At 34.8% G+C, this 12,898-nt stretch overlaps 1 protein-coding gene across 3 annotated transcripts in view; it reads left to right on the top strand.

Moving 5' to 3' along the window:
* LOC110109990 (receptor-like protein 4) overlaps positions 1-9,872 on the top strand; it is a 59,886-nt gene extending 50,014 nt beyond the window's left edge. For all 3 annotated transcript variants that reach the window (XM_020841255.2, XM_020841256.2, XM_020841257.2), the window contains 3 exons: positions 2,276-2,353; positions 7,497-7,702; positions 9,469-9,872. In XM_020841255.2, the coding sequence (XP_020696914.1) occupies positions 2,276-2,353; positions 7,497-7,702; positions 9,469-9,575 (391 nt within the window). In that variant the 3' untranslated portion in view covers positions 9,576-9,872. The remainder of the gene's footprint in view (positions 1-2,275; positions 2,354-7,496; positions 7,703-9,468) is intronic.
* Positions 9,873-12,898: the final 3,026 nt, after the last annotated feature.

Below are 12,898 nucleotides of genomic sequence, written 5' to 3' on the forward strand. Positions count from 1 at the left end.
AAATTGTGGGTAACCCCACTGTCTATCAGCATCACTACCTCTCTTTCTACTATTTTTTTTCTTTCACTTTCATGGTGTGATTTGGAGTGAATCCTACCATTGAGTTCAAGGAGACCTCTGTCACATCTAAATATAGATCTTTCTCCTCCACCACCATATTCTCTCCAAATAACAAGGCCTCATCACTCTAACTGTCGCTCGAATCTCTTGTTTGAGTTCTTTTATAAAGTTCCCCTCCAATACAAGTCTTTGAAAGCCGGTCCATTCGGCTGGCATGGTACTCAAACCTCTCATGGTACTCCTCCACTGATCCTTCCTACGTCAGTCTCTCCTCCGCAGCCCAATGATGATAAAATATTTTTCCACTCTATAGATCCATCCATGTGCATCTTCTCACACAAAAACGGACGTCTTCAACTTCCTTACCCTCGGATCTCCTTCGTTTTTCCTATTTCCTCCATAACCTCCCATTCCACAAGTGGGTGGTCCTCCCCAAGTGTCCCGATCTTCCCTTTTGCCCTTATACCCAAACCCTTCATCAAAATCTCTCCTCCTCTTTCATAATCAGCAACTTTTCTTTCAAATTCAGTACCTCTTCGTTCATACCCAACCCCCTCATGTCTTTTCCCATACCTTCTACCTTTCTCCTCCTTAGGAGTGGGCTTTAGAGGTCTTCTCTTTTCTCCCTCAAAGATCTCCACCTCTTATTCTTCTCCTCTCCTTATTGGATTAGGGTTATTCCTGCTCCCTTGGTTGTGGGAGGCTTCCCTCGCTTCCAACGACGCCATTTTGATTTGGCCCTTAAGTAACTTCTTCATTATCTCCTCCATAATGACAAATTTTTCATCAATCTTCTCGTGAACAGATGGAATTTGAGTTTGTAAATATAAAATATCATATTTCAATTGTCCGATCTCCCCTTCCAACACTTTTACCTTTTTTTTCTTGTCATAGGTATCGATATCAAGGCTTCAAATAGCAAGGAACGGCAAAAAAACAACAAATCTGGTCTTCAAACAGCTAAAATCAACAAGATCGAAGATAAAAACACAACATAAATCAACGAGAAAGAGTTATATTTCATCCCAAGGCATCGCTCTAATACCAATTTGATAGGAAGTAGATGCACTTTCAGCCAAATCAGCGAACGACTTAAGAAAATTTGGAAGAACACCCAAGAACAATTTTTATTGCAAGAACTATGAAGGAAAATGCAAGTTACAATTGGATATTCAATTGGAGAGGATGATCTAGCTCTCCCAAATCCCTAGCTTCTAGCTAGAGCCCTCTCACCCAAGCAAACTTCAATTTCAGCAAACAAAATATAAAAACTGAAACCCTAGGTAAACAATCTACTTAAATCATGCAATCCCCCAAGAAAATCCCCTAACAACCCTCCCTATTTGAATTTGCCCTGCTTGCCGCCCCCTCTCTATTAAAAAATTCTCCCTGGACCCACTTCAATGGGGGCGAGATTCCCCCCCTCCGGGGGGGGGCGTCCGCCTAGCTTCTTATATTCGGAGACTACCCTAGTCGGTCCAGGATAGACTGGCCCTTCTATAACCGGTCCGGGAGGGACCAGTCTATCAGCCCCCTTGAAGAATAAGAGGGCAAAGGATGTAATCGATAATGCTTAATAACCAACCATTGTGACCAAGTTATAAATGGTTTTTTTCCTTACTCATGAGGAAATAAATATTTTTGCAAGGATTATGAGGTAATTTTAGGAGAAAAATTACCTAGATTAATAGTCATGGAGTATATCTAAGATGCATAAAGAAATTAAATATACGATAAGATGATGAAATTTAAAGAAGTTGCCAATCTTCAATGATAGTCTACTAAGAAATTCAAATTGAAATCCACAAGTTGAGCCACTTGATATTTGGATAAGATGGGTTGTTGCGTCAAGGAGAGGCTAAAAATAGACTGTACATCATTAAGGAAATTTGATGGTGGTTTGAAGAAATGTGCACTTAATGAATGATAATGAATAAATACTACCAAGTGCTACAATAACCATAAAGAAGTTAAAATTCTTGCTAAAGGGATAGTAATGAAAATGGAAGTTACAACCTTTAATATAATAGGCGAAACTCTGAGGAGAAAAAGTGATTTGTGAAGTGGCAAAGGCAAGCGACAGAAGATTTAGTAAATGCCAAAATATCATAGCACTGACAAATAAAATAGTGAGAATAGAAGAACTGGTTTATTCATTGTCTTTTATATTACGTGTTTGGTTTAATGAAAATTTTTCACTTCTTTTTCTATGCAGCTTGTTAAATGATAATGAATTGGAAGGACAGGTTCCGGAAAAGCTATATTCAGTTGGCGTGCATGGCGGAGTAATTGAGTATACACCCTTGGCCTTTTTTGCGTTAATTCAATTTTTCTTTCTAGTTAAAAATCTTTTCTTCGTACTAAATGTTCCAAGTTTATTATTGTGCTCCTCACATAATTCCTATGAAGCAGTTATATTTTGTATGTTTTTTTATATCTATTTGTTTTCCTAAATGTGTGGAGCACTAAAACCACTTTTGCAGTTTTTGCAAATGACAGAATGATCAGTACTCGATTTTTCTTGGTATCATATTTATTTGGTCATGTGTTGTCCGGGATCAAATAAATTTATTCTATGTAAACAAAATGTCCAAACATGGGATGGAGTCTGATTCTGAAGATGCGGACTGTTTGATTGAATTCTGTATTCGATCTAGCTGGAGTTTGATCTTATTTAATTCAAATTTATTTTTGTATCTAATATTTTCTTTATAACTAACTCAAGGTTATAATAACAGTATGTGTTTATTTCTTTATTTTGATTGCTTAAGCCAATGAGTATTTATTGTAAAGGAATTTAAGCCATTGACTGTTTCTCTCTTTTATTTATTATCGGCTAGGTAACATTGAATAACTCAACATATTTCCCGCACTATCATATTAGCATCCATCTAATTGAGTAATACTTTGCCTTAAAAAATTGGTTGCATAATAAATATAAGAATAGGGTCCAATTAATTAGTATTGCCACCTAAAGAAGTAGACAAATGACTTTATCCCTATGAAAATGGAAGGCAGGTTATTTGGGTAAGTATAATTGATGATGAAGCATAATAAGGGTATATAAATTTAGTTTTGAAGGGGACTCACTAAAGAATCTTAGAGGCAGAAGCTACCATGTTTTTCACTTACGTTGCATACAAGCAACAATGTACATGGCTTCACCTATCAAGGGAGAGATTATTACGCTGAACGCGTCCACACATAATAATTTTTTCTATCAAGGGTATTGTCTAATACAATTCACTATTTTTTAATAAGCATTCAAATGCACAAGCCTGAATGAATAATTGTATTACTTCATGGAAAACAAAGGAGGGGTTGCCCACTTGAATCCCCTCTTAGTCTTGGATATTACAATGTATGCTTGGGAGCCTTTTTGATTGCTTGCTTGATTGATTCTCCCTAAGATATCTTAGAAGTAATCTTCTTTAATGGATCCTTGATTGATATTTGTTGACTAACTGCCCACTAATCTACACCGCTCGAAACCGCTCACTCCCTCTCTGGTTCTCTATTTCCTGTACACAAAAGAGACTCCCAAATGACACAACCGAATGGACACTCCTCTTGTTCTCTATTCCAGCAAACAAGAAGCCGCTTACTCCCATGGGTCTCTGAGGTTGCAGGAACCCAACTGCTTCCATTCAACTCTCTCATTTCTCTCTGCTTCACACAAGGAAGCCGAAGACTCCCTCCATTTCATCTCCCTCAGCCGCATGCAGAGCCGAAGCCAACTGAATCTTCTGCTCGCCTCTCCTTCTTGCACAAGGAAGCCCAACCACACTACCCGCGCCTAATTCGAACCCGCTCCCGCGTCTCCATCCCAACCAACAATCGGGTCTCATGCATGCAACCAGGCGTAACACTCGAGACTTCAGCCCGCTACTTTGATCTGCTCAATGACCTTGCTGTCCCATCCCCAGCCTGCAAACACATGCAAGCCATTATGCTCCCTCTCTCTCACTTCGATTTACCGAACTCAGCCCAACGAAGAACCTCCCGCTACAGCCAAACACATGTGCTCCTCTATCGTTCGCTTGACCCCGAACACAGGAACCTAGCCGATCAGACCAATCCACTATTTTCAGTCGTTCATCCGCACTTGATCCCATCTTGCATACCTACGACTAGCTCGTGCTCACATCCAACTTGTCGACGTCGTCGTCACCATGCTTTCTACATTAAAATGTATAAATTTCTTCATGCTTGCTTAAGCAATAGGTGTCGAAGAACCTACATCCATCATTTCTTTGATCCGACCAGGAGTAGAACGAGCTCATATGAAGACCCACGTCTGTTGTATCTTTGATCTGGCTCGGAAGAACATGAATTATGTGAAGATCCCGCGTCCGTCGTATCTTTGATTCGGATGAGAAGAGCAAAAGGCAAGTGCCTACCCGACACCCCTAAACGGGGTGAGACGTCGGGAGGTTGTTGAATTTAAACAACAAAGAACATTCACTTGATTAAATAAAAAAAATGATGATGAAAAAAGGCGGGCCGGCCGGTTCGGTTGAACCGGCCGGAAGAACCGGTTATCACAAAGAACTTATTCTGCGCTCTGTCTTATGCTTTCTCTTCCTTATTTGAAGCGATTTCCAGCAAAGAGTAAGCTCTATATTAGATGGGTGTTTGGATGATGACATCATCCGCTATGGTACCAATAGAGTTGTCCTCATCTAGTAAATCAGAAGTGACAGATGAAATTTCAGAGACATTTGCTAAGTCCTTTGAAGACAACAAAATGGGATATTCATTCCAAAGGAGATACAATTTCAAGCAAAACTACTTCTGAGGCTACCAAAGATCAGAATATTTACGAAATTCAAACGACAACACTGCTGACCCAACCAATGGAGAGAAGGATGACTCACTTGATACAACCAAACCTCAAATCTATAGTGATGCGGGTGGGACAGTTGAAGGTGGTGAAGTAGCAAAGAGAGTGATGGAAATGATTCTAGAGTTCAAAAGAGCGTACAAGGCAGTAGCACAGAGCATAATTCTTACAGAACTATGAATATAAAGTTGGGATAAACTCAATTTAAAATGGCGCTCTTCACTACATATATTTCATCCAGGAGTCGGTGCATGATATAGCATGGGGAAAACAGAGTCGCATCTTCTTGGATATTTATTGTGGAGTTGCCAGCTTGGGAGGATATCTTTTTTACAGAGATAAACTAACCATGTCTTTTGCTTCAAAAGATGAACACAAAGCTAAGTGCAATGCAATTTGCTCTTAAAGAGGAATTCTTGCCATTAGCTATTATGGGCACCACAAGGCTACCATTCTCTGTAGGGTCCTTGATGTTGTTCATTGCACTCATTGTAGTGTTCCATGGCACGTTGAAGGCGGTATGCTTTCATTGCAACTTAATCAGTTGCCACATCTGTTCCACATGTTCTCCGATCTTTACACCAAACTCTTAATTATGAGATCTGAGAATGTTTCGCGGATTTGCTTAAAGTGCTTAAACACCCCTATGATAATTGTGTTGACAAGAGACTTTAATCGGAGGGAGCTATTTAATTTTCAATATACCTTCAAAATTCTAATGTCATTCATTCAAAATCTAAACTCAAATCCTACTAAGAGTTTAAATTCTTGAAATGAAATATATCACCAAAAACTTAAAAATAATAATTCATCCACACTTCGCAACTGATTGGCAAGTAAGATGGTAGTGAGACCTGCAATGTTTTATGGTGCAGAATGTTAGCCATTAAAAGAGAAGCATAATATTAAGTTAAGTGTTGCAGAGATGAGGATACTCAGGTGGATGAGTGGCTTTACTCTTAGAGGTTACGAAATGAGCATATATGTGAAAAAGTTTGAGTAGCTCCAGATGATAAGATTAAAGTGAGTCGCCTTAAATGGTTTGGTCACTTAAAACGACGGTCTTCTGATGACCTGGTTAGGAAAGTAGATGTATTAGATTTGACTTATGTTTAAGAAAGGTAGAGGTAGACCTAAAAAAACTTGGTTAGAAAATATTAGAAATGACATTTCTTTATTACATTTAAATGAGAAGTTGACTCTTAACAGTACACAATGGAGAAAAAGATTCATGTAGCCAACCCACTTAGTGGGATAAAGGCTTGTTGTTTTTTGTTGTTGTTGTTGCACTTTGATGATGATGATGATGATAATCACTTAGATGGTGGTGATGAAGATGACTTGCACAAACTTTCAAAGTAAGAAACCTTTCATGAATAAATAAGTGATTTTTTGCATCGTTATAATAATGAGAGGAAATGAAATTAAAGGTGTCTACTTGAAATCCTCATTAAATATACCCTATCACGCAAGGGCAATTTTTAGTCCCCTATTAGACAACAAGTAATATTTTTGCCCCCAATTAAACAAGAGGCAATTTTTATGCTTGAAGCTCCTATGCCATATTGGGGATTGTATAACACAGCTCCGTAAGGGTAGGGATACCTCAACCAAGTCTTCCAATTAAAAGTTGAACCATTGATCAGTAGTCTAAATTCAGGACACTGGAAGTTGTTCCAGAATGTTAATATTGCTTGGTCCCGACAATCCTGCAATCCTCTGGGAGGAGGGTAATACGAAGCTGGCATGACTTTAATAATCCTTCAAGCCATTTCAAAAGTGTTCCTATAATATCAATAGTGCCTGGACTTGCTATCCTACAATTCTCACAAGGGGAGGATAATGCAAAGCCAGTTAAGTATGACCATGGTTGTCTATACATGTTAATAGCATTAAAGCCCATAGCATAGCTTAGTGCACCTCTTGCATTTTGCATGGAAAAGCACAACAAAGTAAAAACTATATGTGCATTATAACTCTTATCACATTGAGCGTGCTAATTTTTTTATTGATTTATTTAAACTAATTGTATGAATTACGAACTTTTGTTGTAGGCTAGACATAGCATAATGAAATTTTGCTAAGTTCAACTCTTATATAAATATATTTATTCTACTGTTTAATAGATGCAACATGACATTTTTATAGGATGTAGAAATTTTTATGCCCATCACGTATGATTTTTTAGCTTACAGTACTATAGTGTTGTATGATAATCTTGTAGGAAAGCTCCTAGAATTTTCTTAAATAAAGACGGGAAACATCATAGAATGATAAGTAAAAATAGTTAGGAAATGCTAAATTTTTTTATTAAATCCTTTGCCTTCTTATAACAAGGTAAATTTTTTTTACGAGCAAATCTCAACTTAGATTGCAAATCTTATTGGGAAATTGCATGATGTGTTTCTATAGGATTTCTATTATTTCTATTATATTTTATTATGTTACTAGTTGCTTCATTATCAGCATTTTACCATAAGTCCATTTTCTTTAATCTCTGATTTTCTATAAATCTTTCGTTTATTTGTTTTGAGATTTAATTTGCTAGTTTCCTTCCTGCTATACCTGCTTTTTCAAGATAGATATTTTTCAGTCTCTCAGGGAACAATGGATTATGCGGCGTACCATCTTTGCCAGCATGTCCCTTCTTTTGGGATAAAAGGAAGTTGTCTACTCGAGGAAAGATTGCAATTGGTTTATCATGTGGGGTTGTCATCAGCATTCTATTGCTCCTATATGTAGTATGCATCAAAAGGGGAAGGAATGATTATGATTTTGGGCCACCTCAGGATTTGCTATGTGAGTGCTATTTTCTAGAGCACTAGAATTTCCAAATTTAATGTTTACTATAGCTATTTTCTTTGAATAGTTTGTTATTTTCCATCCACATACTTACCTGCCATCACCGTTTGGGTGATATTCTTTTTAAACTCATCTTAGGATTATATTGATCTTATTCATAATTTGGTGACATTCATATTTATCGTATTCTTCGTCTCAGTTGTTTTAAATTGAACAAAATTGATATTCACAAGTATTATGTAAGTTGCGTACTTAAAAAAAAAAAAAGTAATATGTTAGTTGCATATAGCATGCTCAAGTTTTGCTAGAATTTGCTTTGCTATCTTATGATTTTAAATTCATAAAGTGCTGGTTTATAAGTATTTCAATGGTATTCTGTAACGTAGTTTGTTTGTACTGACTTTATTGTAAATCATCTTCACCTTACCCTTATCCCAGCTAATTGGGGCCGGCTTTTAAGAATCCTTATACTTCATTCTTTCTAATTGAATGTTGCATGGGGTGATGACTTTTTTTGACAATCATTTGCTTAACTTATAACGATGTGGCCTTTGGTCGACCCACATTCCACCATAGGTTTATCTATCCGTCCTTTTGGTTCATTTTCTACCCTCTTTTATGCATGGTGAAATAACTTAAATCTATTTTCCAGTATGTTATTTTTAGTAGGTCAAATTCTTTCTCTATAATAATTATTTCTCATTTTTGTTTATTTCCCAATTCTAAGTTCGATAGATCTGGTTTTATTTATTTTTTATATAAATCTACCTTTGTGTCAATGATATTTGCATTATAATTTTGAGTCACTTTAATTATCTTGTCTTAATTTTAGGAAGTATATCCTCATCTATATTCCAGTTCTTTGGTATAACAAATCCAAATATATTATATTCGTCTACTACACCTTATATCATTTGATCTAAAGTAATGTGGGATGATAATATCATTTTCAAACTCTCAATTAAATCACAAATCCTACATTTAATTTTATCTATGATGCACAGACACCAACACAGCGAAACTGACATGACACGACATGGATACGAGACACTTTAATTACTGAAAATATAGGATACAAATATTGGTTGGACTTGAAATTATAATTTTTATATTTTAAAAATAGTATATAAAAATCGAATAACCAGAATGTTAAGAATAATCAAGAAATAAGAAGTCATTTAATTACAATTTGTGCTTAAAATGATTAATATTAAGATATGTCTGTCAGACATTGATAGGCGAGATGAGAATGTTGTCGAGAGTCGGACATCGATGTTGTGCAATGGGCATTGAATGTCGATGTCGAGACAAAGTCGGCCATTGATATTGAGACGGTGTCGGTCTTTGATGTTGAGGCAACGTTGGATAAAGATGAGATGTCGAGATGGTACGGAACCTGATTCTAGGTGTAGAAATTGCTGGCGTCGAGCATCAATGTCAATACAACATCAAACCTTGCTATTAAACTGCTTTTGAAAAGTTGATGTTTTGGCGGTTGCAGACATCAATGTTTGGATGGCACTGGGTTTTATAGTGAAACCCTAACAGTAACCTGCTAGAGAGAAATAAAATTGAGAATATTCGAGAAATAGGGTGTTGAGTATGGGAGATTGTTTTGGGGTTGGAGAGAGTAAATAATTTTTTTTAAAAAAATTTAAGTCGCGTATGGGATATTGTTCAATAATTTTTTATTGGATGAAACGATTATCTTTGGATTTATGCTAAATATCTAAGAACTTGCATCTTTTTTCTTTTCCTTACAGCTTCAGCAATTGCTTCGAAGAGAAACAAGTACCAGAGGCAGAAAATGCTTCTTGAGATGGAGTCTCAACATTCAGATGGATATGTGGCTCGCGTGAATCCCCATTGATAGCTTCTTGAAGCATAAGCTGAAACAATCTGCCTATTCTTTGAATCTTTGGCTTCTCAAATGGACGAAAAAACTACCAGAAATTGAGCTTCAGGAATGGAAGCTTGGTTGCTCAAGAAGGCTTTTTGTTGGTACACGAAGTGTGTTCCCTATTCTCTCACTATTTGTGTATGTATAAGCTTCATGAAAGTAGCCTGTACATCTGTACTATACGTAAATCTCTCCATTTAAAATAGTAGAACCTTTTTTGCCTTCCTAAATATAGCACTAAAAAAATGATCATTCTTTCTTCTTAAATGAGGTGTTCATATTTTTTTTGACCTTTGAGATCGTCTTAATGCTATTTCTTGTTGTTTATCATCCTTAGGTTCATTGGCGACAACTTCATCATGGGATGCTTCTTTAAGGTATTCATTAATTGAGATTTCTCGTGCAACAGATTGGCATAAACATAACGTAAAAAATCATCAATAAAAGTAGAGAAATATTTTTCTCAAGAAAATGATGGAATATCAAAAGGTCCACGTATGTCAATTTGTATATTATTTATAATCTTTGTGCTTTTTGTGACTACTTTTTTAATTGTGTGTTTTGCATATTTGTTATTAATATAAATTACAAAAATACCAACATCAATGAAATCCAAATTAGAAAAGATATTTTTTTCTTGAATATATGTCCCAAAACATTTATGACACAAGTAAGCTAAACTTTAATCTATTAAACCATATTCTCTTTAAACAAGGTCAGCAAAGTCTTAACAAATAAATAATCAAGCTTTAACTTATATAAACTAGCACAAAGAACATCATAACTAATAAAATAATTATATTTAAATAAATTGAAACATCCATTTGGAAATTTATAATAATATCCACATTTATCAAGTTTAGAAAAAACAAAAAATGGAAAATGAACATAAAAAAAATTTTAAAAAGTCCTAAATGATGTCCAATGCCTAAAATCAAATGATACATTCTAATGGCTTTAACGGGGGCTTTAACTCAATTTCCCATAAAAATAAAATTTTCGTTTGGAATTACAATTTGTGTTGTAAGGAATCCTTGCATCACATTTAATATATGAATTGTACATCCATAATCAATCAATGAAATATTATAAGGAAATTTTGTCAAATTTGATTTGAAACATACTAAAGCATTAGACTTATCCTTCTTTTCAAACCAAGCATTATGTTTATGCAAATATTTTTTATTGTGTCCAAACTTGTGGCAGAAATGATATATGTCATCTTTTCTTCTTTTCCTTTGGATTGGGCATATAGCATGTTAGCTTTTTGGTGCCCTTTATTGTCCTTCCATTCTTCTTTCCTAGTTTCCTTTTAGCCAAGGTTTTAAAAATAAGACCGGACTGGTCGGTCCAACCGGTTCAACCGTGAACTAGTCATAAGGCCGGTCTGATCCAGCATGAAAATAACTTCAGCATCAAAATGGCATGGATTGAACCGATCAGAACTACCAATTCAACCAATGAACTGATCCTAGTTCCTTTGAACTAGCTGGTTCAATTATCGAATTATATAAATTAATTTGTTATATTAATGATTAAATATTAAATAATATTTATAATTTAACAAATTATTTTAGATTTAAAATGCTAAATAATATTTTCATAGAAAGTTTTTATTGGAGGAGATTTAAATAGACATATTAGTAGGAGGTAGAAGATTTTAAAAGCATTTAAGGTGGTTATGGGTTTGGAGAAACTAATAAAGGTGATAGGACTATATTAAATTTTGCTTTAGCTTATGATTATTTAATTTCTAATATATTTTTTGAAAAAATAGACAAGCATCTCATCACTTATAAGAATAGATATAGTAAAACTCAAATTGATTATTTTGTGTATAAGAAAAATATATCGATTAGATTGCAAAGATTATAAAATTATTCTAAGTGAAAGTTTAAATATCAAACATCGCTTATTAGTTTTGAAATTTAAGATGAAGGGGAAGATTAAAAAAATAAAATAAAATATTGTCCTAAGATTAAATGGGGGCATTTAGAGAACATTAACAAAAATATTTTTGATAGAAAGATCTAAGATCTTATGATTTTGACTATGCATGAGAAAGCCAATTAATGTTATGTTGAAAAAAGTAACTACTTGTGATAAGAATATTCTAAATGATGTATTTAGATTATAATAAAAAAACTTATAATAGAAAAAATAGTTTGTAATGGAATTAAAATGTGCAAGAAAATATAAAAAAAAATTGTTATAAAAATAGTTTAGATGTAAAAGCTAAAAAATTGAGAAATATATGAAGAGACCCATAAGGAGTCTAAGAAAGCAATATTTGATGCAAAGAATTTATATTTTATTGATTTATGTAATAGATTAAATATTAAGGATGACAAAAAATATATGTTCAAGTAAAGTGCAATTACAAATTGTGTTGTAAGGAAGCCTTGCTTCACATTTAATATATGAATTGTACATCCATAATCAATCAATGAAATATTATAAGGAAATTTTATCAAATTTGATTTGAAACATTCTAAAGCATTAGACTTATCCTTCTTTTCGAACCAAGCATTATGTTTATGCAAATATTTTTTATTGTGTCCAAACTTGTGGCAGAAATGATATATGTCATCTTTTTTTTTTTTTTTGGGTAAATTTGGGGCAAAAGCCCATATATTTCATTGAAGGTAAAGATTACAAGTAATAACTATACCACCCACAACTATGAAGAACAGGAAAAAACAAACTTACATAAGCAAAAAAACAAAAACTTATGTAAGAACAATGAAAAACTTAACTATACCACCCACAACTATGAAGGTAATACAAAATAAACAACCAAAAAAGTGACTGCTGGCCAAAAAAAAGAATCCAAGCATAGGTGGATCCATAGAATTTTAACTGTCTCCAGATTTGAGGCAGTCAGCAGAGCAATCCAGCGAGAAAGAAGCAGAACCTTCAGCTCCAGCCAATTGAGAAGAGAACTGATACGAGACCTGAAAAAACACTTGGAGAGCAAATGAGCACCAGGTATTGCCAGTCCTGAAAATTGCCAAAAAACAGCTCCATAACACATTAAACCAGGACTCAGTTGAAAGGATAAACCCAAAAAATCCCTGGTTGCCCGTAGGCCATCCAAGGGGTACCATCAAAATAAAAAACTTCATAAGGAGCTTCATCATTGTCCTGATTTAGCTCCAAACCACCAACAGACCTGAAATTTCCCCATACAGCAAAACAGTTTGAAAGATCAAAGATTTCGTCCCAACAGCACATCAGAATTTTTCCATTTAAAAACTCTAGCAGTGACCACTTTTCTCACATAATGTTGCAGT

The sequence above is a fragment of the Dendrobium catenatum genome, unplaced genomic scaffold (genome assembly GCF_001605985.2).
Source record: "Dendrobium catenatum unplaced genomic scaffold, ASM160598v2 fragScaff_scaffold_1676, whole genome shotgun sequence".
Taxonomy (NCBI): Eukaryota; Viridiplantae; Streptophyta; class Magnoliopsida; order Asparagales; family Orchidaceae; genus Dendrobium; species Dendrobium catenatum.